Source organism: Podarcis bocagei, assembly GCF_964188305.1.
Source record: "Podarcis bocagei genome assembly, chromosome: 6".
Taxonomy (NCBI): Eukaryota; Metazoa; Chordata; class Lepidosauria; order Squamata; family Lacertidae; genus Podarcis; species Podarcis bocagei.
The window spans coordinates 35,398,624-35,424,915 of record NC_138130.1 but is presented as its reverse complement, the minus strand read 5'-3'; the positions used below and the strand labels follow the sequence as shown (position 1 = coordinate 35,424,915).

General features: G+C 44.1%; 1 protein-coding gene across 3 annotated transcripts; it reads right to left on the bottom strand.

Moving 5' to 3' along the window:
- Positions 1–12,557: 12,557 nt before the first annotated feature.
- ASMT (acetylserotonin O-methyltransferase) lies at positions 12,558–25,837 on the bottom strand. Of its 3 annotated transcripts, none has more exons than XM_081199482.1 (9): positions 25,415–25,837; positions 22,503–22,635; positions 21,093–21,267; positions 20,003–20,132; positions 17,783–17,851; positions 17,196–17,314; positions 16,288–16,428; positions 15,361–15,483; positions 12,558–13,741 (listed from the first exon to the last, which is right to left on the bottom strand). In XM_081199482.1, exons 2-9 carry the CDS (start codon positions 22,572–22,574, stop codon positions 13,530–13,532), a joined length of 1,041 nt encoding a protein of 346 aa, XP_081055608.1. In that variant the 5' UTR covers positions 22,575–22,635; positions 25,415–25,837; the 3' UTR covers positions 12,558–13,529. The 3 variants fall into 3 exon arrangements, with proteins under 3 accessions (XP_081055608.1, XP_081055609.1, XP_081055607.1); XM_081199483.1 differs by lacking the exon at positions 25,415–25,837 and adding an exon at positions 24,559–24,576; XM_081199481.1 differs by lacking the exon at positions 25,415–25,837 and adding an exon at positions 23,762–23,938.
- Between the last annotated feature and the right edge of the window lie 455 nt (positions 25,838–26,292).

Genomic DNA, 26,292 nt, shown 5'->3' with positions numbered 1-26,292 from the left:
GTACTGCTGCAGAGGGACCCACAGGGGGTCTGGAGGCCGGGAGCGTTCTACTCCAGAAAGCTCACCAAGTCGGAGCAGAACTACACCATCTGGGACAGGGAGTTGCTTGCCATTCATGCAGCATTCAAAGCATGGAGACACTTCCTGATCGGCGCCAAGCACACGGTGCAGGTCTGCACGGACCACAAGAATCTGGAGCACTGGCGCACGGCGAAGTTCCTGAACCAGAGGCAGATACGTTGGGCGGAGTTCTTTGCTGACTTCGATTTCCGAATAGAGTACGTCCCGGGCGACACCAACATCATGGCGGATGCACTGTCCCGAAAACCGCAATACCTCGAAGAGGCGACGCCAGCGGCGGCCATGCACATCTTCGCGCCAGCTGTGTGGGCGTGCGCTTCAGCCACAGTAGACCTGGATGCGGTGCGGCAGGCGTTGCAGGACGACTCATTCGCGCAGGCGAAGATGGCCGAGGTGCACAAGGGCACAGCGAAGAGCGACGAGTTCCAGATACGGGACGGCTTGCTCTTACGTAAAGGGGCCATCTACGTGCCGGGAGATGAACTTCGCGCCAAGGTACTGCAGCAGTTGCACGACGCACCCACGGCAGGGCACTTTGGCACGGAAAAAACGGTGGAATTAGTCGCAAGGGACTTTTGGTGGCCCAGACTGAGAGGGGAAGTCGCGGACTACGTCGCGAGGTGCGACACCTGCCAGAGGGCCAAACCGGTGCACAAACCACCGGCGGGACTGCTGGAACCGCTGCAAACGCCGTTTGAACCGTGGGAGAGGGTGGCCCTGGACTTTGTCACGGATCTCCCCAGCTCGAGAGGCAAGACAGCTGTACTAGTGGTGGTGGACTTGTTCACCAAGATGGCACACTTCATTCCGTGTGCGAAGGTGGCCACGGCAGAACAAACAGCCAAACTGTTCATAGATCACGTGTTCAAAGTGCACGGGCTGCCGCGGTCTATACTGTCCGAACGCGGTCGCCAGTTCATCTCGAATTTCTGGCAGAAGCTGATGGGTTTCCTGAACGTCAAGATCAACCTGACATCAGCGAGACACCCGCAGACCAACGGGCAAGCGGAGAGGGTCAATGCCATCATGCAGCAGTACCTGAGATGCTATGCCAATCAACAGCCTGCGACGTGGGTGGATTACCTGCCGCTCGCCGAGTTCGCCTACAACAACACGAAGCACGTGTCCACAGGGGTGACGCCGTTCTTCGCCAACAATGGGAGGAATCCCAGAACCTTCCCGGGCCTGGACAGAGTGGGGGAAGGGGAACCGCAGACGGCGGACGCTTTCGCGTCTGAGTTGCAGGAGGTCCACGATCAACTCCGACGGCAGCTGGAGCTAGCGAAGCACGCTTACAAGGTGCAAGCGGACAAGCACAGGCGGGTTGGCGAAGAGATCCGAGTGGGAGACTGGGTCTGGTTGGCAGCCCACGCAGTGCCGACCAGATCGTTAGCCAAAAAGAAGTTGGGGCACAAGCAACTCGGTCCATACCAAGTCGAAGCGCAGATCAACCCAGTAGCTTTCAGGCTGGTGCTACCAGAGGGTTCCAGGATGCATCCGGTGTTCCACAGGTCGGTGCTCACTCCCTACAGGACACCTCACAGGTTCCAGGAACCAGGAACAGCACCGAGTCCGTCTCAGGAGCGGACGGAGGCGGGGAGATTGCCACAGCAGGACCCCATCAACGAAGTCACGGAGATTTTGGACTCCAGGTGGGGGGAAGACGGAGTGGAATACCTCCTAGCCAGAGAGGGCACCCGGGCCAGTGCTAATAGCTGGGTGCCAGACTACGCTTTGGAGGAACCCCTGCTCAAGGACGAGTTTCATGCCCTTTTCCCACACAGACCCATGCCAGCAGGCTTCTTCGACGACTGGCTGTTCACACCCACACTTTCCTCCAGCACGTTCCATGGCTTCGACTCGGACGGGGAGCCCGCACAGCGCACACGTTCCCCAGAGGGGTCGCCGGAGGGTTCGGCGTCCGACACCTCGTATTGGTGGGACGATCGGCCAGAGGAGCAGTGGCGCCGGAGGTGGCTGGAGATGCCAGGGCAAGCGACCGACGCAGAGACTGACATGGACGTGTGCGGGGAGGATCTCGGTTTCGAGCACGGCGGCACCGAAGTGGAGGCGGAGCAGCTCAACGTTGACGAACGCGAGGAGGAAGACTCGGAGATCTTCAGTTGGCGGCCAGCGACGAGGAGCGAACTGTATCCGGCATTCACTCCTGTGATGAGGGAGCACCCTGCAACCACCCTTGAAAGTGGGGAGGGGGGAAGGGGGGGCTTCGAGGGGGGGATGGATGTCAGGGGTTCAGAAGCAGAGACGCAGAGAAGGGAGGAGACAGAGAGCGAGGGGGAGGAATACGAAGGAAAGATGAGTGGGGATGACGAACCGAGATCGCCGAGCTTATCCAGTGAGTCCGAGGATTCCCAGAAGGGAGCGCCAGCAGTCAGAGCAAGGGGGGAAAGCAGGGGGACACCCCAGGAAGAAGGGTCCAGAGAGGGATCAGAGAGCAGCAGTTGGAGATCGGGACCCACGTACCCAGCCGGGAGCAGAGGGGAGGAAGGGGACCAGATATCGGGTTCTGGAGGCTTTCAGAAAGAGGGAGAGCATGAGTCAGGAGTAGCCACGCCCACCTCGGGGAGCGACGAAACGATCAAGAGGAAGGTGGAGAGTTGGGCGCGCGCGCCAAGTTCAAATGTAGCGGAAGCTGGCGCAGTAAGCAGCCCAGAGAGTGAGCCAGGTCCCAAAGCCCGCCGCAGGGAGGCGGAAGGGTCAGGGGGGTCCGCGTCAGAAGAGAGTAGGAAAGAAGAGACCCCGGGGGGCAGAAGGACCCAGAGACGGAAGGAAAGGCGCAGGAGGTGGAGCAAGGCTAGGATATTAAGCTGGTGTGCTAGAGGCGGAGACTCAGACGGGTCTTCGCCGGTCTGACCTAGAAGAAGTAGGGCTGCACATTGCAGTTTGGAAATGCAACTTGTAATCCAATAAAGACTCTTTTAACTTGAACGCTGGCTAGCGTGGTCCTATGTGAGCTGGGACTGAGTGGCAGCCCTGACACTTGTGCTTTAATGCTTTTGTTGCATTTTATTTATGGGTTTATGTTTTATTTTGCATTTAAATTGTTTACTTAATGATTGTAAACCACGCAGAGAATTTTTATGCATGCAAATGCCAAAAGAAAATAAATTTAAAAGGTATTTTATTCCATTGTGATTTACTCCTTTCAACTAAGTTTCCTTAGGGTTGCAGCTCATGTCAGCACAAAAGCCCAAACAGATAAGAGACAGTGTGGAGGTAGGAAAAGGAAAAATTCCATCTTCTGTATATATATAAAAAAATCTGATCAAAATGTACACATTAGCAGTCATATACAGATGAGGTGTAACCAGACCTCCAGACATTAAGAACCTCATACGAAGCATCATATGGTTTCCTTCAACCATGCATTAAAGAATTGACTCTTAATTCCTGTGTTTGACAATCCAGCTATATGTCACCAGGTTTTATCTGCATTCTTATGTGAAGAACTAAGCCTACTAGTATGAATAAAAGTAATAAAATAAAAACCTATGTCTGACATATGACATTGCTGAAAATGTAAATTCTCCAGACATTTAAGCAAAGAAACTTAGTGATTAAAAGGTGCATTAGACAGCACTGTCCATGTGCCACAGTGCATGTTTTCTTTGCAACTGTCAAGCCTAATTTAGAAGGATTTCTGTTTTCCCTACTATGCAGCTCTTCTGTTTAAGCCCTTCTACAAATACTGTATGCCCTTTGGCAAATCGGCATTTTGTCGTAGAGAAATGCAATAGCTACACCCCATGGCAAGTGTGACAACTGCAGTTACTAAACAAAACCCTACGTTCTTCCTGCTAGAGCCACAGTAACCAATGCCCTCCCTTTTTAGCTGCTTTTTAAATGCATTGCTACTGTATCATCACACTCTGAGAAGCTAGCCTTTGTGAGTGCAGTGCACAGAACAGCAGACTGACTTGATGTCCCAATTCACCCATAAAAATATATCAGGGAGCTCAAATCCTCCAGGAGATTGAAATAATGAGATAATGCCCAAGCCTGATTGATCCTTTCCTTTAAAAACCAACAAGGAATAAAAGTCCATAACCTTCTTCATTAATTTGTTCCATCTTTAAACTATTCTTAATCTTAGTTATCTTGGGTTTTATATTAACAGACAACTTCATCAAAATAAAGCATAACAGGTATAATAACTTACCTAATCTCACTGAGTAATAAAACATTTAGTAGATAGCTTCATTAACTCCCCATCCCTAGGACTATTGTTAAGGTTGACTTAAATCGTTTCTTACTTTTGGACAGATCAAAATAGCACTGTGGATGCTTATAGTTTCTCTGTGTAATGGGGGGGGGCTGATGCTCCCCGATGGGTACAGCCCTCACACCAAGTTCTGGAGGTTCAAAGTGCTGTAATAGGAAGACTAAGTGTACATGAAGCCCCTTTAGCTCCAAGCCACTGTTGAGATATGGCGCCTGCAATATGTTGTGTGTAGTGCATTTTATTGCTAGGTACTAGCCAGTAGCTCTGGGGAGAAAAATTCTGATTGTAGAGCCCAGACACACACAAAATAAGCTCTCTCTCTCTCTCTCTCTCTCTCTCTCTCTCTCTCTCTCTCCAGAAACATATTTTTCCCCACCCACCATTGGAATGTAGCCCTCAAGAAGGTTGGACAACTTCCAACTTCCAATCCAGCCCTCAGACTAAAATATATTCCCTACCTCTGGGATCTATATAATTTCTCCTCTCTAAAGGCTCAAGTATCACTACCATACTTCGTGGAAGCTCACAGGTCCTTGGCAAAGCTGGGTTAGTAGCATATTCTCTCTCTCTCTTTAACAAACCTGTGCTTCTAGGGACATCTAGGGCAGTGTTTCCCAACCTTTTTTGGGCAAAGGCACACTTGTTTGATGAAAAAAATCTCGAGGCACACCACCATTACAGCCCCGTGACGTCAGCGCGCAGCGTCACGCCGGGAGGGACGCACGAAAGTGTAAGTTTCAATTTTTTTCCCTCCCCCTTACCAGGGAACCTCCAAGCTTTGGGGGTGGGGGGGGAGGAGGCAGCAAAGCGAGGCAGGAAGGAGAGCGCGGCTTGGCTGGGTGAGCTTTGGCAGGGGCAGGGAATGAGAGCCGCGAGGCGGGCGCTGCGGACGGAGGCGCTGCCCGCCGAGCTCGCAGGCAGCCAGGCAGGCAGACGGCGAGAGCCCCGCGCTGGGCGGCCTCTCCTCGCCGCCGCCCCGCCTCTCGCCGCCCGACTCGCCCGCCTCCCTCCAGGCAACATCTCGTGGCACACCAGGCAACATCTCGCGGCACACTAGTGTGCCGCGGAACAGTGGTTGGGAAACACTGATCTAGGGAGTCCTCAAAATACATAGAAACAACCACTTTAAGGCGGCTATGATGCTTCCAGTTGGATAGGCACTTGACTGCCCTGAGTTTGCTATTAGAGAAGATGGTATATGCACATTAAAGACATACGTAATTTCAGTAGTGAGATTGAGGTGCACCTGTGCTCACCACACTTCTGACACACATACACACTGTTCTCCTTCAGATCAGGGACAAAGCAGGCCTGCTTCTGTAGTGTGACCAAAAGCCAGATTTGTGGTGCTGATTGGACAGCTCCAATGTCACTCATGAAGCAGCTTCCCCCCTGTCTGGAGCAGGGCACTGACTGGTTGGCTCTTATGTCAGCCACAGAGTCACCTCCTCTTTTCTCAGAACCACTAAAGTATATGTCTGGTCTGGAAAGTGTTTAGGAAAGATATTTAGGTGAATAACCGTGGAAGGTGCTTTGGGAAGAAGGGGTGGTTCCAAAGCAAGAATTATAGAGTTGGAAGGGACCCTGAGGATTATCTAATCTAACCCCCTGGAGTGCAGGAATCTCAACACATGGTCCCCCATCCAATTTTGAAACCTTTACAGCAACTATATCACATAACATGTGTCAGGGGTTCAGGGAGAGAGGCACAGAGCAGGCAGGAGATGGACAACGATGGGGAAGAGTCCGAGGACAGTGAGGAGGAGGATGACAATGACTCAAGGGATTCCATGAGTCTTTCCAGCGAATCAGAGGATTCCCAGAAGGGGGCGCCTGTGGTCAAGACAAGGGGAGTCCCAGGGGGGACGCATCAAGGGCAAGGGGCCAGCAGGGGATCCCAAAGTGGCAGTTGGGAGTCAGGACCAGCTTCCCCACCAGAGCGCAGCGAGGGGGGGGAGGCTCCAGTGTGACAGGGGAAGCAGCTCCGGCAGCAGAAAAGGAGGGGAGGTCAGAGCAAGCCATCCTCCCAGAAGGGGAGGGGAGTAGTGAAGGGAGTAGTGTAACTGTCAAGAGGAAGGTTAGAAGTTGGGCGCGCGCGCCAAGTTCAAATGTGCAGGCGCGCGGAAGAACAGGGAGCCCGGAGGAGGAGCCAGGTCCCAAAGCCCGCAGGAGGGAGGGAGAGCAGTCTGGGGATTCAGCGTCAGGGGAATCCAGGAGGGGCGAAACCCCAGCGGGCAGGAAGACCCTGCGGAAAAGGAAAGAAAGAAAGAGGTGGAGCAGCACAAGCATCTTAAACTGGTGCAGGGGAGGGACTGACTCAGAGGGGACTTCAACGGTCTAAGCATAACAGACGTGGGGCTGCGCGCCTCGGCTGTGGAGCGGAAAATGAACTGCAATAAACATCTTTGTATATAAAGTGAACCTGGCGTTGGTCCTTTGTGAGCTGGGACCTGAGGCAGCCCTGACAACATGTAAAAATTAAAAACCAGATATCCTCAGCTAGCTATTGACAGAATATGCCTTCTTAATTGTCCTAAGGTTCCCAAAGCACGGTAAGAAAGCCACACTGAGATTCATGTCTCTTAGTCCTAAACGTCCCTCTAAATCAGGCAAGGGTGCCCACCTGTCAATCAGATGGACATGAGTTGGCTGAGGAACAAAAAGGAAGACACCTGCAGAGTTTGCAGTTTTGAGATATATCTCTGTCAACCCATCAGTGTGGAAACAGTTCTCATAAACTGTTTAGGTTAAATTTTATTGTACACAGTGACTGGGATCCAACGAAAATAATTAGAGAATAACTTGAGTTTAATCTCCGAAGATCAAAAACCAGATCAAAAGACATTACTATTTTTCAGGTTTCTGTTACGTAATATATTTTTCACCCTTAACAAGGACAACTCAGTTTGACACACTTTTTTATGTTTCCATTGACTAGCAGAAAAAGCCAGACTGCGTTGATGACCCTCAGAGGGAGAATAACCGACATAAATGAATAGATACAAACGGTTCACAACAACCAATACTTTGCTCACTTCAAGAGGGAATCAAAGGAGATATTATGCTGAAGCGGCATTTCAGAAAAGTAGATTGAAGGTAAAAAATGTTCCTGGCCTATTTGTTAGCTGGCTGATGCCACTGTATAGTTTCTTTTTCCCCTGTTTGGCAATAGTACTGTATTGTAAAAGGATGTTAAACGCAGTGAAGCAGCTGGATACTTCCGGACTCTACACTTACTGCTCTTAACAAGCATTCTGTGCATTACTTCAGTTGTAAAGCACAAAATTAACATTTCTCTTCCCATCGTCATTCCATGCTTTACAACTGCTTCTACATACCTATTAGAGCAAAAATCCCCCCACTACTCAAAAAAAAAAAACCCCCCTCTGAAGAAAAATAAGATATACGCAGGCTTCCCCCACCAGGTCTCTCTCAGAGGAAGGTCCACATATTCCAGCAGTCTATCTTACGATTTCCCACTTACACTAGTGGCCAAAATTGTAGAAAGCTTTTGGGGAAAGTGTGTTTCTGAGGTTTGATGGCTCATAACACCAGTTTTTTTGGAGTAATACCATAAAACTATATATCAGTGGAAAGATAATTTAATGAACAATCAGGTAGCTAGCTGTGTTGGTCTGACACAGTCAAAATAAATAAAAAATTGTCCAGTAGCACCTTAGAGACCAGCAAAGTTTGTTCCAGGTATAAGCTTTCATGCGTATGCACACTTCTTCAGATACATCTTATACCCAGCTGCTGGGTGACCTTGGGCCAGTCACACTTCTCTGAAGTCTCTCAGCCTCACTCACCTCACAGAGTGTTTGTTGTGGGGGAGGAAGGGAAAGGAGAATGTGAGCCGCTTTGAGACTCCTTAGGGCAGTGATGAAGAGGGATATCAAATCCAAACTCCTTCTCCTCCTCCTTGTAAAGTGACTTGCACACACATGGGTTATGTCAGTTGAGCTAGGGTAAGGGACTTATCTATTGATGAATCAAGGTGTGCCTGAGATATGCTGAACCCAAACGCTCCCATCCTACCAGGTCTTGGGTTTGGACTGTGCTGTCAAAGCAATCCTTTTAGTGAAATGTGTCTGCTGTTTTAATGCAGGGGGCATGTGATCCAGCTCTCAGACATCTGGGAAACACTAAACGTCATCCCTTTCTCTTTCATAAAGAGCACATGCACTCCCTGGACCTAAGCAAAATGGCTGCTGTCAACTGCCGTTAAGGAAAAGCTGTGAGTCAGCTACTCTTTTTAGTCTGCCGCTCTCTTCAGTCTGTTCCATTTTTAGTAGCGTCTCTGTGTTTTCCGCACATTCACTACAAAAGGTTGCTCTATTGTTTATGGAAATGGAAGCGGGTGCACTCAGAGTGAATTACTCATAAGGAAGAGCAGCTATCGGCAAGGTCACCTTTATGCCTCATAACTCTCAGGTACATCTCTGAGTTTCAGAGATGAAAAGCAGTAAAATATATATCTATAAGTTCTGTTCTACCAAGCACTCCTGTATAGTATGGATCTGTGGAGTTTTAAAGCCTTAAGGCAGGAGGGAAAGTACCTTACATAACCTTCCTAGATAACCTCACATTATACTCCATGAGTGAAATCCAGAAAAAAGCAATAAATCTCCCTGTCTCCATCCCACAAGATCTGTAGCTGTAGCAGGCCTGGAACTGTAGGCTGTTGAAACAGACATGGTAGGAGCAAAATGCAACTGGAATTCCAGAAGATTTTATTTTAGAACTTAAAACTGCCCAAAGAAACTTGATTGGATCAGCAGCTAGAGGAGGGGGGGGCACCTTTTCCCTGCACTGCTTTTTATCAAAATGCTACCCACTACAGTACTAGAAAAATAATAATAAAGCCATGATACAGGCACAGTGTGGGGCTAATAATTGTTTAAAGCAGACCAGTAGAGCAGGCATCCCCTCCCTCAGCACCACTACTCCAACCGAAACCAGAACCTCCCTCACATTAATATATCTTTAAAAGTGTGGAGAGATGCTGTCATGTATCTTCTATTTTATGTCTGTTTCAGAGCTGTGCTCAGACCAGAGAAGCCATATTGTTACTGGACTACAACTCCCATCATCCCTGACTATTGACCATGCTGGTTGAGGCTAATGGGAGTTGTAGTCTAGCAAGGGCTTCAGGGCCACCGGTTCCCCGTTTGTGTCACAATCTAAATAACCCTGCCTTTATTACAAGTCTAGAAAGGAAATGTCTGCTTTCTGTCCAAGCACCCCACTTCCACCTTTTCCCTTGTGGATGCTGCAATGCTGTCATATCTCCGTTTTGATACTAGGGGGATGGCACTGGTTCTTTCAGGAAGAATCTGCAAGTCCCGGTAGCTTTTGAGTTGTTTCAAACCCTGAATTGACTGTTTTTGCAGAAAGACATACTTCCACGCATTCACAAGGTATTGACAATCGTGCTATTGTATAGCTTATATTCTCACATCCTACTCCTTGTCTACCTGAACATCTCCTCTCATTGTTACCAACACCCACTCTGCATTCAGCACTCTTATTGATCCAGGCAAAAGTCTCAGTCAATCGTTGCAAAGCAATATTGCTGAATTTTAACAGTTTTAGAAATGGCATACTGCTTCCTCGTTTGAATTCCAGCCATGCTCTCATTTCAGGCAAGCAGAAAATGATGCACAAGCAAATAACTGTCTAGCACCTTTCACTTGGGTGCACAGCCATGGAAAGCATCTAAAATTACTTGTCAACTGACAAGACACGCAAGCCTGTTTCATTCTCATCTTGAACCAAGGAGGACTACTTTGCTTTACAGTATCAGCCCAGTAAAGCAAATATATTCTAGAGAGCAATATTTGTGGAGTCTGTAAAATATATATAGTATAGTAATTGGATATATTTTGTGAATATAGGGTTCCATGGCTCATGAGACAAGTGTTGTGAGAGGATGAAGGGCAGCCATTTTGGAAAATGGCTTCCATAGACTTCCCTCAACATGTTCAAGATGTTTACTTACGTTTATATCGTTTCAAACCAGGGATTTTGCCTCATATAGGTCAGCCATAAAATTCCTACATTGGTTTATTCCAGAGACATGATTAATAATAACCTAAGAATTACAGCTACGTTTCATTTTAAAAGCCACTCCTAAAGCCATTTAAAGGCCTGCTGAAATAAAAATGTCACGAGAGATCTGGTCAAACGAACTCCTCAGACAGGGTCAGGCATGGAAATGCATCACCTACAAGTAGAGATGGAGTAGAAAACTGATTTTGTTTCTGTTTTATTTATTTTTTTTAATAAATTTTTATTGGTTTTACAGCATTTTTTAAAAAGAACAAACAAACACACGCTTCTTGAACCAATATGCAAACCAAAATACAACTGCCCTTCAAAATTTACATTTCAAAATTTACGCTTCTTTGAATTTTCAATAGTGTTCCCCAACCAAAGAATACGTACAAAAATCATTATATTAGAGGGGAAATGTGCATAAAAACATAATTAGTGAAATGTGTTTTAAAAAAAATTGCTTGCAAAAATGTGTTCATTGGTAAATGCATTAAAAAACTGACACTGACAAGCTGGTGAATATTCACTAGGTTTTTTTGTTTCGTTTCTTTAAAAAAAATACAAATTGTTGCAGAAATGCAGAGAACTGAATTTAAGACTGGAAAATTTAGAATCTTAGAGAACCAAAACTGACAGATTCACCCATCCTTACCTGCAAGTTTTGTCCAGGTCACCAAGACCTCTGCACCAAGTAACTGTCCCCTCTTCTTTCGTCCAGAACTATACAAGACTTTGGATGAGTTGCCACTTGGTGGTAGGCTAAGGAAAAGCTTTAACTGTGCAGAATACAGCCTGCAGTTCATATCCTACCCTTTCCTGATGAAGGCACATGACAACCCCTGAATATAAAATGACAGCTACCTGAACATTATTGCAAAATTATGTATTTTTGGTTGGACCAAAGTATTGCTTTGCTTTAGCCAGTTTCTTACATATCTCTAGATTGTTGAATCTGTAGAACAGTTCTATCTTCAAATAAATGGTATCAGAAAAGTATATTTTTGTATGTACATATACCTGGAAATAGGGACGCGGGTGGCGCTGTGGGTAAAACCTCAGTGACTAGGACTTGCCGATCGTATGGTCGGCAGTTCGAATCCCCGCGGTGGGGTGAGCTCCCGTCGTTCGGTCCTAGCTCCTGCCCACCTAGCAGTCCGAAAGCACCCGTAAGTGCAAGTAGATAAATAGGTACTGCTTTATAGCGGGAAGGTAAACGGCGTTTCCGTGTGCTGCGCTGGTGCTGGCTCGCCAGAGCAGCTTCGTCACGCTGGCCACGTGACCCGGAAGTGTCTTCGGGCAGCGCTGGCTCCCGGCCTCTTAAGCGAGATGAGCACGCAACCCCAGAGTTGGACACGACTGGCCCGTATGGGCAGGGGTACCTTTACCTTTACCTTTATACCTGGAAATATAGCATGTTACTTTAAAACTATGGAATGAGATTCCACTTACATTTCACAAGGAAACACTCCATGATAATGGAATGTTTGCTCTGCAGAATTAAGGAGCAGGGTGTTTACAGCGGATTTGTCTTGGTTTTAGCAACTTGACCTCAGTGCTGAACTTCATCCTTGAATGTAAGTGGAGAAGTGCTGGCCAGCATAGACATTTCAGAACCAATCACAGGGTACAGCTGAAGCATAGAAGAACAGCACCATCTAATGGCGAATGTGATACTGTTTCGTGAGAGAGAAGTGTTGATTTGTTTTCAAGCTCAGTGCCAATTTGCTCACTTACCTTCTTAAGACATTTTAATTTACATTGCCTCCCCCCCCCCCAGCCTCATTGCTTATAATGTCACCTGCCAACTTAGGATGACACTTCACATGTCTGATGTGATGAAGTAGACTCCAATTCACCAAAGCTATACTGAATAGCTTTAAGGTAGCCTCCTCCAAGCTGATATCCTACAGATTTGTTTGGACTGCAAAGCTCTGGAGGGCATCAGCTTGCAAGAGGCTGCTTAGAAGTGCCAGAATGCTCTTTGTTTTGACTGCAACAGACTGTCCCCCCAAAATCATTACACAATACAGCAGCAGATACATCCATCTTCCAGGACTGTTTTGCATTTAAATAAATCCTGCTCATTAGTTATTTCTATTAACTAATCCAAGGGTTAAAGTATTTAATTGATAAGTCTTTTCTTTCTTTCATTAACGAGTTGCCATTTGCAAAATAATTCATTTCAGAGAATTTTATTATAGAGCAGGGCTAGTCTGAACAAAAAAAATAAGATATCACCATCTGTCAAAAGGTTTTCTTTTGTTTCATTTATTTTTGGAATATACCGCCAATATCAGAGTAATGTGGTGTTCCTTAAGGGGTGAATCATGCTCCAGAAATGAATTAACACATTTTTAACTATTAACTACTTTTGTTTTCATTACTGTGTATTTTGTAATAATGTTTTAAACTTCTGTTAGCTGCCTTGAATCCAAATTTGGGAGGAAGGCAGGATATAAATACGTAAAATAAAATAAATAAAACAATTAAGTCTCATTCTTTGCAGGAATAGGCCATGGAGGTAGAGTGGAAGAGACATAGGGACTGGATTTCTATCATGAAGCCAGCAATACAAAAGTCCGCTTGACAACTGCACACACAAAAATGTGCAAGAAAACATACCCCACCATTTACCAGACCCCATAGCAGACTTGGAATTTGCTTTTCAACATGTGAGCGAAGTGTCCTCTGGCCACTGACTCTATCCTAGCCCTCTATCAAGACCCACCATCTCACTGACCCTGCATCTCCTGTACGTCTGTCTTAAGACATCTCCCTTCACCTGTGTGATGTTTTCATTTCCCTCACTAGATTAGCATTCCATGACTGATTTTTTGTAACACTTCACATGACATCACAGTGGCCCAAACCAATGCCTAGTAGAATATACCTACGAATATTCACTATGTGGACTGTAAGGCATGCTTAAGCTGAAAGGGATTCTAGACTGAAAAGGCCAAGCAGGCACTCTCTTTCCCTAGGCTGCAATTAAATAAATTAGTACTGTAACATTTGACAGTTATTAGATTGCTATTGATATTATAATTACGACTGTGAGTTGGATAGATATTTTTAACTTAAACCAAACCCTATCATTATTATTCTTGCTTTATTTGCCACGTCTGATAATAAAGCTGTAGAGACTATATTATTTTCTTCCTAAAATGGCATCATACAGCTTTCCAGTTTTCTTGATTTCAATCTCCCTGAAGCCAGCTGCTGTGAGGAGGCTGCTGTACTCTGCAGGGGTCCGCTCTTTCCCTTCAGTCTGAACCAACATATTAATGGAATAGAGCTGGCTTTCTAAAGGTCCGCTTCTGTCTTCATTCAGAAGTGTTTCGACTAGTAAAACGCCACCACCTGGTTGGGGAAAACAAGATTCATTTTGACACATTGCCCGGCCTCTTCGTAATCCTATAATGAGTCTATAACCTCAGCCTAAGATTTCAAGAAAAAGAGAGCACCCAGGAATGAAGATAGAGCTACGTGAAACAGAACAACAAGGATTTAGACCGGTAAGTGAAGTATGGATCTCAATACTCATCTTATAAACCAGAGCTAGCTAATGTGGTGACCTCCAGATACTACTGGACTACAACTCCCATTATCCCTGACATTGACGCCGATGGGAGTTGGAGTCCAAAGCCTCTTGAGGGTGCCAGGTTGGCTATCCCTACTATAAACTGAGCATCTTCCATTAAAGTAAAATGATGTATTGTTGCTGCCATTATAAAATAACCAAAGACTTTTCAAGACGTTATGGAAAGGCTAAATTGATTGATAAAAGGAATGACAACACCAGGCTCATCATGTCATACATGTGACCACTGTGAATTCTATAATATGACTTGTAATTGTGCTGTTTATCTTTTCTTTTCTTTTCGTTGTTTATCTAATAGTGTTTTTATAAATTGTAATTGTTTTACTGGTGATATGTTAATTATTCTATATGATTTGCATTGCATTTGTAAGCCGCTTTGCAATTCACTTGAATGAAAAGCAACACAGAAATATAATCAATCAATCAATCAATCAATCAATGTGTAGAAAGAGAGATGCCAGGATATTCAGCCTGCTATCACAATGCCACTGCCCCCATGTCCATTTAGTCCTTCCGTAACTTCTGAAAGGGGAATCCAACTACAACTGCCACTAACATTTCAGCTACTTTATTTCTAATGTCAAGGAAAAGCTACGTAGACAAACTTAGGAGTTTGTACATGCTTGGTGGGATTTTTGAATATTTCCTCCCCCTTTTAAAAGCAGGTTCCCATAGGCTACCACAACAATTTTTGAAACCCTTCTGAAAGGGTGCAAGAGAAATGCCTGCTTTGATGGTAGAAAAAAAAGCTTATCTGTGCACATGGGACTAGCTGCTTGATGTTTTGAATCTCGGCTTTCTTTTTAAAAAAATAGCACAAATAGAAAGGATCAGTAACAGCTGTAGAAAAACTCAAGAATGAAAGAGACAGCTGCACAAATAGATATCGTTCCCAATGTGTTTTCAAGAAACTTCTTATCGAGGGATATCTTTAGAGCTTCTTAATAAAATCTGTTTGGGGAACATTTGGTGCTGCAGCTCACCCCCTGATAAAAAGTTTCTTTGAAGTATGTTGAGAACCAATAACTTCCACCCACCTGCACAGCGATACTTCCCGTTTCTCTTCTCTCTCTCTCTCTCCCCCCCCCTCCAGCCTCAAACAGCTTGTAGCCCCCCAGTAATATTGAAGGGCTACAGGGAGAGGAGAGGAAGGAGAAGCCTTATTGCATGAGTGATGTCTACTTGCCTAGCCTGCCACCAATTCCACCACCCCTCCTTCCGTGGTTGCAAGAATGCTAAGTGACAAGCTGACGTCACAATTAATGGAAAGCACTGAGCACATTAAACAGTCCCAGAGAGATAAAGGCACTTGGTTTTTTGAAGTGATGATTGCAATGTATAGCCAGGCTCTTGTACGTTATTATACACACGTACGTACCAGTTTTGCAAGTCTTCTGCACCTTTTTGAGAAGCTGCACACATTTCTCATCTGCCCAATCGTGGAGGATCCTTGCTAAAATATACAGGTCAGCTTCTGGAACTGGGTCTGCAAAAAAATCTCCTGTATCAGGCAGAAAACAAACATTAATTTCTGATTAACCGAGAATCCAGCATGTCAAGAAAACATGGAATGGGTCCAAAGTAGCTGAGATCAGAAGAAGATTCACTGGTGTTTGTTTTCATGCTTGAGCCATCATTAAAGTTCTTGGGAGGACAGGGGACAGGTTTTGTAACTGTTGAGATGCACCATGTTAATAAAAGCATCTAAACTACATGTTTTCTATTTGTTGGACACAAGGCATGTGTGAAAGAAGGAACAGTAAGTCCAAGCAATACAGGCACTTTCTGTATTGGGTTCCATGTGAAGATGGTCTATCCTGTAATTAATTCGGAGAATAGAGGTTCTAATATTATAATTTAACCTATTTCATTCTTGAACAGCATGGGTGGTATACAATCATCTTCATTAATTTCAATGGGTCTTCTCTGATTAAAAAGTAGCTGAATATCACCCAGAGTCTTGGGATTTTAAGAAACATTCATGCAAGCAGCCCAAACATTTTTCTGGAAGAGCCAACTCTAAAAACCATCCAGTGACTTATCTGTTAGGCAGTGAGAGCTTTTGCAGTCACACACATATATATGAGCTCTAGCTCCAGGTCACACTTGTATGACCCTTCCGAAATGTGCAACAAATAAAATATTTCAAATGTCAGGAGGAGGAAATAGCCTTAGGGAAAAAGGCACAGTATTAAATTATGGGGCTACTTTCTACAGAGAGGGGAAAGGAATTTACAGTAAAGAGCAATGTTTTCCTCCTCATCCTAGTTTTCTCAGGAAACACAGAAGAAATCACCATCTTTACCTTCATGAAAAGTGATCCGCTGTTCCTCAGAGGACACAAAATGCTTCTTTGCTGTTTGTACTACTTTAGGCAGGTCAAAAATTGTGACTGAACAATTTGGATATAGTGAGACACATTCCTGGGCTAAAGCACCAGCGCCTCCTTTTTGAAGCGAAAGGTAAAAAAAAACAGTAATGAGTTCAGAGGAGGAGGCGGAGGTGGAGAAAAATAACTAACCAACTAACCATATTAGCACAGCACTATTTTGTTTCTCACATCCTTTTTTGAGTATGGATGGGCCTGCCTCTGGGTTTCTTACCATTTCGGGCAGGGAATGATGCCTGCTTCATCTGAAGTGGCGTAAGAGTTTCGACAGTCTTGGCCTGGACAGGACCACACCCCAAGCTAAGGTCCCCTGGTATGCATCCAGCATGAATTGAGGTCACATTCCACAAACCTCTTTGATGGCACAAGGGGTGCTGGGACTTGAAATCACCTCTGCCACTACTAACAGGACCCAAGATACACAAGGAAATACCGGTATTTGGTTCTTCTACAGAGAAGGCCCTCACTAGCCCCACTGAGTGCTGCAAACTGCATTTCCAAATCCTATAGGTATCACTGAGGCCAACATGGTTATGTACTAGAACACGCCAACCGCTATAGTAAGGTCAGGTTTGGACAGCTGCCCAGTAAGCACACTGGTACTGCTGAGTACTGGATTGCCTCAAACTGCCATATGAGTAACTGCTTGCAACTCTTAAAATTCATGCCAGTCCATAAAATAGGCCCAGTGTATTCTTAATGTCTTCATTAAACCGGGCAGTTGTCTTAAAGTGCAAGTTTTTCCATGCAAGATTTTAACATTTCTGTGTGTGTGTGTGTGTGTGTCAAAGAAAAACTACTGAAACGTATTAAATGGCACTTACCTCCAAGATCGTATATGACAGGGAACAGAGAAAGATCAAATGCAGCTATCACATCTCTGCCACATATGCTCCAAATTGCATTCAATCCATACATGAATTTTATCATTTCTTCCTCTGATCTAGAGATTTGAAATTGCACAAGCAGTGATCTTGTTGCAAATGCCCACAATGATTTACTGCTATGTAAAAGACATGGACAGCTTTTCTGCCATCCTGATTAAAAGAATTGCATATTCTTTAACACACCCATGAGATCTTTGTGCAGACGGCCCCATTCATTTCTGTGGAAGGAGCAGCTCTGCAAATGGACACATAGATCTGCTGTTTCTATTGCACGAGCAGAAGAGCTTGTATATGATTGTGCTCAGAAAATCTCTTAAGAAACCAAGAATTGGACCATGACACCCTGGCCTCAGTTAGCCATATACTATTAACCTCCAAAACAGATTACTGCTGTGTGCTCCCCCCACAGTTTAATGACCTTCACACTAACCATTATTGCTATCAAAAACAGTGTGCACACAGAGACATTTGATCAGGGGCAATCTACTGTGTTTTAGATTAAACTATTATAGTGGAAGCCTTACCTGTAAAGTGCTTCGAAGACATCTTTTGATGAAATGCCAAAGGCTCTCTCGTATTGGTTTTCCCCCTCCCTTAAATTAAGGAGGGAAATTCTTGATAAATTCAACAGCTAACTTTAAAATGTCATTTATATTACATAATACTGCCATACCCAAGAAGAATCCTGAACAAAAGCCTAAGAATGTTTGCATGATGTTGCTTATAGAGTTCACTTTTTCACAGGAGCAGTGATCCTGAAGTAAGCTAGCTTTAAAAAAATAATCATCATCAAAACATTCCATAACCTCCCATCCTTCCTGGGAACCTAAGAGACAGAAGTATGCTTATATATGCCTACATTCCTAGCTGTATCAAGAATTATAAATGCCATTTAAGCGATGCCAGAAATGACCTCTTCTGGAATACAAATTTGCCCAGCTTATCATTCTTAATATTGCAAATCAAGCTTCTCACCCCCTAGGTCTTCTCTGATTTGGAATGTAAAACAAGATTCTGCACACATACACACACCCGACACAGACCCCAACTATTCAGTGGCCTTGACAACCAAAGCCAGATAAGCTTTGTAGGCACATGCATGAAGATGAAGAAGAAGAAGAAGAAGAAGAAGAAGAAGAAGAAGAAGAAGAAGAAGAAGAAGAAGAAGAAGAGGAGGAGGAGGAGGAGGAGGAGGAGGAGGAGGAGGAGGAGGAGGAGGAGTTTGGATTTGATGTCCCGCTTTATCGCTACCCGAAGGAGTCTCAAAGCAGCTAACATTCTCTTTTCCCTTCCTCCCCCACAACAAACTCTCTGTGAGGTGAGTGGGGCTGAGAGACTTCAAAGAAGTGAGACTAGCCCAAGGTCACCCAGCAGCTGCATGTGGAGGAGTGGAGACGCGAACCCAGTTCACCAGATTACGAGTCTACCGCTCTTAACCACTACACCACACTGTGCCCAATGAAACTCTCACAGCTGTCTCTGAACTGTGTGAGCCAGACAACCTAACCAAGCAGCCTTTTGCTTGGCACGTATAATCTGCTTTGGGTCAATTACTTTGATTTGTTCCTTACGAAGGTTTCATGTAACTGATGTTTCTCACCCAGCTCTAAAAACCCTTTCTTTCCCCACTGAATGTATTTACACGGTTGTTGCTGTTGTTTTGGCTGGGAAAGGTGGAGGTAAATTTCAAGGCAGCTTTCTTCTTAAGCAGACATAAGATAAGGTGCCTATCTGCAGAGCACCACCAGTGAACATGTGCCAAGAGAGATCTCTTAGAAAACAGATGTGTGTTTTTTTTCCAAACGCATGCCGAGGAAGCTTGTAATTGCCAAGTGCATTCTTAATTGAGCCAAAGGGAATTGTTCCATCACTGGTGCACATGGGTGATACAGGATGCTTCCCTGCCAGAGCTACGCTTGATAGTTGTTTTGAATTGAAGGGAAATATGGATTTAGTTCCGCCTTCTACTCCTTCTGAAACAACTGACAGGTGTTAAGAGGGTCTCCAAAATGTCTTGAGCTAAAGTGCCTTCCCATTTTTTAATATTTATTGCTTTCTCTGGAAAGTAATAACTAACTAAATATTACTTTCTCTGGAAAGTAATAACTAATAATGCAAATGACCAGAACTTGAAGATAATGGAAATTTGTTGGGAAGCTTCTACTTGGAAACTGGGCAAATGGGCGATCTTAAATTTGCATTAATTTCCGGATGCAGCTGAATGTGGAAAATCCTCTTACACAGCTCTCAACCATCTGTGGTAAAGAACTTAGTATTACTAACAACAGCTACTTCAAAGTAGAACCATATAGTGGTCCTCATTCGCTGAAAAATCCACCCCAATTTCCTTTGTTTTCTTCTGGCACAGAAAATAGAATCAACTGGTATCTCAACACCTTCGTGCCAGTTCCTCATTGCTAAGTATCCTCCTGAGAATTCTCTCGGTAAATAGTGCTGTTATGACAAAGGACTCCCTAGCTGGTTTCCACACACCTGCAAAAAATGAATCTTCTTAAGTGTTAACAATATCACAATGCTACCACTTGGTGTGTGGTATAAAAAATAAAGTAATAGTGTAACAATAGTAACTCTATACCAGTCCTGTTTGAACTATTAGCACTTCAACATTCAACAGTAAACAGTAATTTTCCTGAAAAAGGGAATAATGCGGTGGTTCACTGCAAGGTTTTACAAAGGTTTCATTTTTCAATTATCAACATAAACTTCCTCATCGTTCACCTTACCTCACAGCATCTGTCAAGTAGTGCCAGCACAAATAGATGGTTTTGGAATAGTACATCAAGTTATGATATTGAGACTTCGGACTTGATTTTGTGAGGTAGAGATTTGATATTTCCGTGTTTCCATAAAATGCTAAAGAGGAAAGAAGGCAAAGTCAGTATTTAGCACAGTGGTGATGATATCTGTGGCACCATCATCTTAAGTACAAGAATAATGCATCTGCACAATTTATTTGTCCAGCTTAAAGCAGTTTTTGATGCAATCTTCTTAGAAATCTATACTGACTCTGCTTGCCATTTGCCAAAATATACGTCAAATTTGGGGATTTAACAGCATCCTTGTTGAGCTCAAGGTGAAACTGCCTGGAAGCAGAGAGAGATTAGATGCCCTCTTGTGTATGCGCAACACACACATTCACCCTTGAATGTTTCACAAAAGTCTTTCTGTTTTGCAGGTGGGAAACAGACAATTATTTAAAAAAGAGCTAGAAGTGGTTTGAGAGTCACCTTCCATGGTGCATTCATGCATATATATGTATATTCTCGCATGTAGCAAACACAGCTTGCAGATTATCAAAACAATATAGAAATAGGCAAAACCTATTTACCAAAGCTGAAAGACAGCTGAGCAGGTGAACCAGAACTAGCAATCTCTATTTCAGATTACCTTCAGCGTAATTATTAATAATTATTATTATTATTATTATTATTATTATTATTATTATTATTATTATTATTAATTTATACCACGCCCATCTGTTTGTTGCCCACTGGCAAACAGAAGGCTCCAGGCTCAATCCCTGGCCTCTCCAGACAGGGGAAGACTCTGCCTGAAACCCTCAAAAGCCAACACCAGTCAGGATACTGGGGCTCAGTAGATGGCTTGGACAACCTTGACCATTGGCCATTCTGACTCAGGCTGATGGGTGTTAAGGTCCTAAACATTTAGGATACCCAGGTTGGGGGCATTTGGTGTGGGCAGCTGGTTCCTTCTTATATTCTTAAAAAACGTTATGGTCAGTTTCTAGGCACAAAATTTGCAGAGGCCAAAACAGGGGTGGCTGGTCATGTTAGATTCCTCTGACACAGTTACCTCCTTCCTTTTTCACTTCTGCTCTCAGCAGCTTTAAACCCACACAGGCATCTAGCAACCTCTCCATTCCCTGGAAGCTGCTGCCCAGCTGCTCTGCAATGGCCTTCGAGGTCAAGAGATCTTCTGACTCTCTCAGCAGATCAAATACTCCCAGCTCACAAGCAGCAAACATCACCTAAAACCAAAGGAACGGGCAGGGATGAAAGAAGCAAAGAGAGAAAGCACAGCAGCAGCTAACAGTGCAGTGACTTCTCAGAAGTAAGGCTTATGGAATTCAATGAGGCTTGCTCCCAGGTAAGCAGGGTTGGTTGAGACGGCAGCCTACAGTCGAATGGCAGAAATAATTTCAAACTGACCTCTGCAATGCATTGTTGAGCTTCATCTAAGTCTGAATGCATATTTCATCATAGTCTGAATGCATATTTTTGTTGTGGGACTTTTATTGTTGCCATACACAATAATAAAAACGGTATGTTGAAGCCACAGCTGCAAGTCAATGTCCTCATTGTTTTTATCCTAGCAACAGACTCATTTTAAAAAGAGCAACATGATCTCTATACAGTATATGCTTGCTTCAATATCTTGCTTTACCACAAATTTTGAAGGGATAATTTTCCCCTTGGGGCTAGTTTAAAGTAATTTATTGATGATTTTCTAGCATCTTTGAAAACTTTACTTGTTCCCAGCTTCCTTGTGGGTTTACAAAACCTTTGCATTTTTATATTGATTGGAATTGCATATCGCCTACAGAAGAGAATCTCTTTTCTCTCTCTCTCTTTTAAAAAAGGTTCATTTTAGGAGTTTTCCTATTTCACACCTGTGAAGAATCTCAGATGTATATCAAAATGGAACTGTGCTGACACCTCTTGCTCTCTTTCCACAGCAAAATACTGTTGTTAAGAAACAAGGCTAGCTTCTTCCTGGAGGGCACAAGCTGTAAGCACTAAAGCAATTGAGCTCTTTCTACAAGCAGGCACTGAAAAGGTGGGAAAACTCTATGTGAGATTTACATTAAGCGACATCTTAGCTTGGTGCTGGATTTTTCCAAATTTGATATTCAAAACATGCTTTGCTTTTAACCTAAACATGTATGGACTTTAGATTACCAAGAAATGATTGCAGGTTTGGAAATTTTAGTTTATAAGGAGCCCTGGTCCAACGGAGATGATTCAAATGGTGGGGTTTAAGATTTTTTACTTTGATACTGGTTTAAATCTCATTCATTGCATTCATCCCAGCACATTTAGTTAACACCTGTTGTTGCAAGCTGTTGAACACAAAATTAAAACAGATAAATTAAAAGATTCACCTCTATAGATGCTCTAGGTTCTGCACACATCCACAATAAGAAGAAAAAAGCATCACTTCCTAGTTTAAATTTTCTTGAGGCATATCATTTGTGAGCCTTACCTTTGATATTAAAAATCCATTCTGGTACTGAATTAAGAGACGAGGATATTCGAGGTCCTCTGCGGAGCTCATTTTTGTTCACTGCACTGTCAGAAATCCTCTTTCCTTCTTCATTTAAATAAGCCTCTTTAGCCTGTAGGCACAGATGATTCTGGGTAGTCCACTTTAACTGTACTAATACCACTCCAGACATATTTAGTCTTATTACCACAAATGTGCTGACACAAGCTCTCCCTTCCAGGGCACGCTGTAGTCAGTGTTGTGGGTTCATTTGCTCGAATCAAAAACTCCACTAGCCAAAAGAAGGGTCTGAACTATTGTTAAATATATTAAAATGTGACCACCAAATAGCTTCAAGTGTGCAAGACCAGTTGACTGTGCGAAAGAGACATTTTGCATTCTTTTTATTTATAGCTTTTATATATACCATGCACGTCCAACTCCCAAGAGACTGTGATCTACTCCCAGTATTAAAAAACTGGCAGTGATCTACCCATTGTCATTGGAGGGAGGAGGAGCGTGCGTGGGGTGGGTGGGTGGATTGCCCAGAGTTGTTGAGCCCAGAGTTGCTGAGATTTTGGGGGGTAGGATTGCCCAGAGTTCTTCAGCTTTTATTTGTTAACTTTCGGTAAACTTTATTTAATCCCATGATCAATAAGGGTCCCGTGATCTACCAGGATCAGCTGGGGATCTATCGGAAGAGCATGATCTACTGGTTGGACATGCCTGATATATACCAACGACTCAGCGTGGTGTACAGTAATTTGGTAACAAAGGGTTACAACGAAACAAGTCATTCTGCTAGCACATGGATTTCCATGTTTGGAAGAGAGCTTCTCAGATCTGCTCTGGAGGGTTGGGGGAAAACCCAGAACAGATTTTGGTGACACACAAGGAGAGAGAAAGGTGATAGGAACTTCCACTGTGCAAGTGTAAGTCTTTGCACTAGGATCAGAGGTGTACCTAGACCACAGCTGTCAACTTTTCCCCTTTTTAAAGGGAAATTCCCTTATTCCAAATAGGATTCCTCGCAAGAAAAGGGAAAAGTTGACAGCTATGACCTAGACTCCCTTGCACCCTTGGCAAGAAGCTGTATTGGTGTCTCTGAAGTTGCAAGAGACTATGGACCAGAAACTCAAAGCGTTTCCTTTTGTCTCCTCTTGCACCCTGCCAGTGACTTCCTCCACGGCTACTGGGTTCTCCTCCATGTCCCCCATCTGTCTGCCTCCCTGCCTCCTCTTGCTGCTTTGCCCTTCTACCTCCATCCTTCCTTTTTCCTCCTCCTGAAACTCTGGCCTGTTCTCTCTTTCTTCCCAAGCCCCACTGGAGGCTTGTCTCACACTGCTAACATCAGTGGTGGCTGACTGGGGAGGGGGCCCCCATGCCAGCAATCGGATTCCTCCGCTGAGGCAGTCAGAGAAGCCTGCGCACCTCACCCAGCAGAGGAGCAGCAGAGGGAATACACAGACAGATGGATGGGTTCCTAGCCTCTCCAAGCCAGAGTAGAGAGGTCTGATTTTTGCATCCTCCTGGGCTTGTGCCCTTGGCAGGGGCCAATCTAATCAACTCCTAGGTATGATGCTCCAAGCTAAAATGGAACAAGACCTTGCCAGCAGTGGCCCCAGTAAAGGATTCTGATTCCAATTAAAGTCAAGATGAGGACGCAGGTGGCGCTGTGGGTTAAGCCACAGAGCCTAGGGCTTGCCGATCAGAAGGTCGCGGTTTGAATCCCCGTGACTGGGTGAGCTCCCGTTGCTCGGCCCCTGCTCCTGCCAACCTAGCAGTTCGAAAGCACGTCAAAGTGCAAGTAGATAAATAGGTACCACTCCGGCAGGAAGGTAAACAGCGTTTCTGTGCGCTGCTCTGGTTCACCAGAAGCGGCTTAGTCATGCTAGCCACATGACCTGGAAGCTGTCTGCGGACAAATGCCGGCTCCCTCGGCCTATAGAGCGAGATGAGTGCGCAACTCCAGAGTCGTCCGCAACTCGACCTAATGGTCAAGGGTACCTTTACCTTTTTAAAGTCAAGATGATAGGACAAATACTAAAATAGATACCTGTGGGGTTGTCTGAAGTGAGTAGAAAGGGGAAGACACAAGATTTACGCACTCTGGAAGAATGGCAGATGAAGATGATGGACTATATGGAATTGGCAGAAATGACTGGCAGAATCCGAGACCAGGGAGAAGAAACGGTGGAAGAAGACTGGAAGAAATTTAAAGATTATCTACAGAAATACTGTAAAATTAATGAATGTTAAAATGATGTTAGACTGAAAATAAGTGGTTTTGGTATTAAGGCTAATAAGAATATGTAAATATAGATAGTTATTTGGATGAAAATATATAGTTATAATAGGTTAAGATTATAGAGTAAAGATAAATGAAAGAGGGTAAGGATTTGCTGAAAGGACTTTGTAAACGGGAATACAAAAGGGGAGGTGTGAGGAGGTCAAGGAAATAAGCAAATGAATTTAAAGATATTGAAAAATGGATTATTTCTTTTTAAGATATTGTTCTTTCTTTTTTCTCTTCTTTTTTATTTTTTCAACTACCGGGTTTTTTTAGGTCTCTTTTTTGGTAATTTTCTTGTTAGCTGTTGTTCTTTTTTCTTTCTTTTTTATATGTGTAATAGTTGGTTTAATTATTTTTTAACTTTTAAAAAAAACTTACGTTTTGTATGTTTTGTGTAAAATCTTAATAAATATTTTTTATTAAAAAAAATATGAAGTGAGTAGAAAGGAATGAGGAAAAGGAATAGCAAATACTTTGCTTCTCCAGTTTCTGGAAAGTCATCAGTAGAGGCCTCAGACTAACCAGCCTGATCCCTCAAAATAATCCGATTAGCCTACTGAGATATGGCTAAGAGAATAAGCCTTGAATCTGCACCTCTGGTGTGAATTCATTAGATTACCTTAGACAAGCCAATCTCTTTCAGCCTCAGCATCCTCCCCTTGAATCTGAAGTACCATCTTATGCCAGGGATAGCCAGTGTGGTGCCCTCCAGATGAACTCCACTTCCCAACATCATCCAGACCATCATCATTCCTCAGCCTTGTTTTCTATGCATGTGAAGCACTTTGAACATCAAAAGTGCTGTACAAACATTATTGTTGCATGATTGTTCCACACAGAAGACGCGTGCTGCAAAGGGAGGTAAGAGGCACATGGGGCTTGTCAACCTGGGAAGTTAGCCCATCTAGAAGAAGGAAAACCTCTTTAAGGAAATATTAAACCTCTGCTGCCTTGCAGGTTATCTTTGGGGGAATAAAAGGCTCAGGACCCTACACAAATCCAAAGTGGAGTCCCTAAGACAGTTGGATGACAACTTTGCACCTCCTTCCAGCAACTCCTGCAGCCAAGCTGGTGCTAAATGTATCACTGTGTTTTCTATGGACCACACCAGCAAGTCTGAGTAGAGCATCTTCTTGTCTGGGCAGCTCAGGACCTCCATACCACACTGCCCAGGCTTGTGCCCTGAGGTGGTCACTTTGGTATTGCTAATGCAGCGGTCTGACTTACTCCTGGAGGCACACTCCATTGTCTCTTGAGACAGATGGGTGCCAACAGTGAGGTTGCTATGCATATGCAGATAGATAACATTTGGAAGAGTCAACTCCCTTTTCAGTAAAAGAAAGTAATTTTGAAATCTACATTTAGATAGATAGATAGATAGATAGATAGATAGATAGATAGATCCAGAAGCAAACAACACTTTCCTGCTATGGCTCAATTGGCATCTGTCTCTTTAGGAGGCCCAAGATAATCAGCTGAAAAGATTTACTCGAGTAG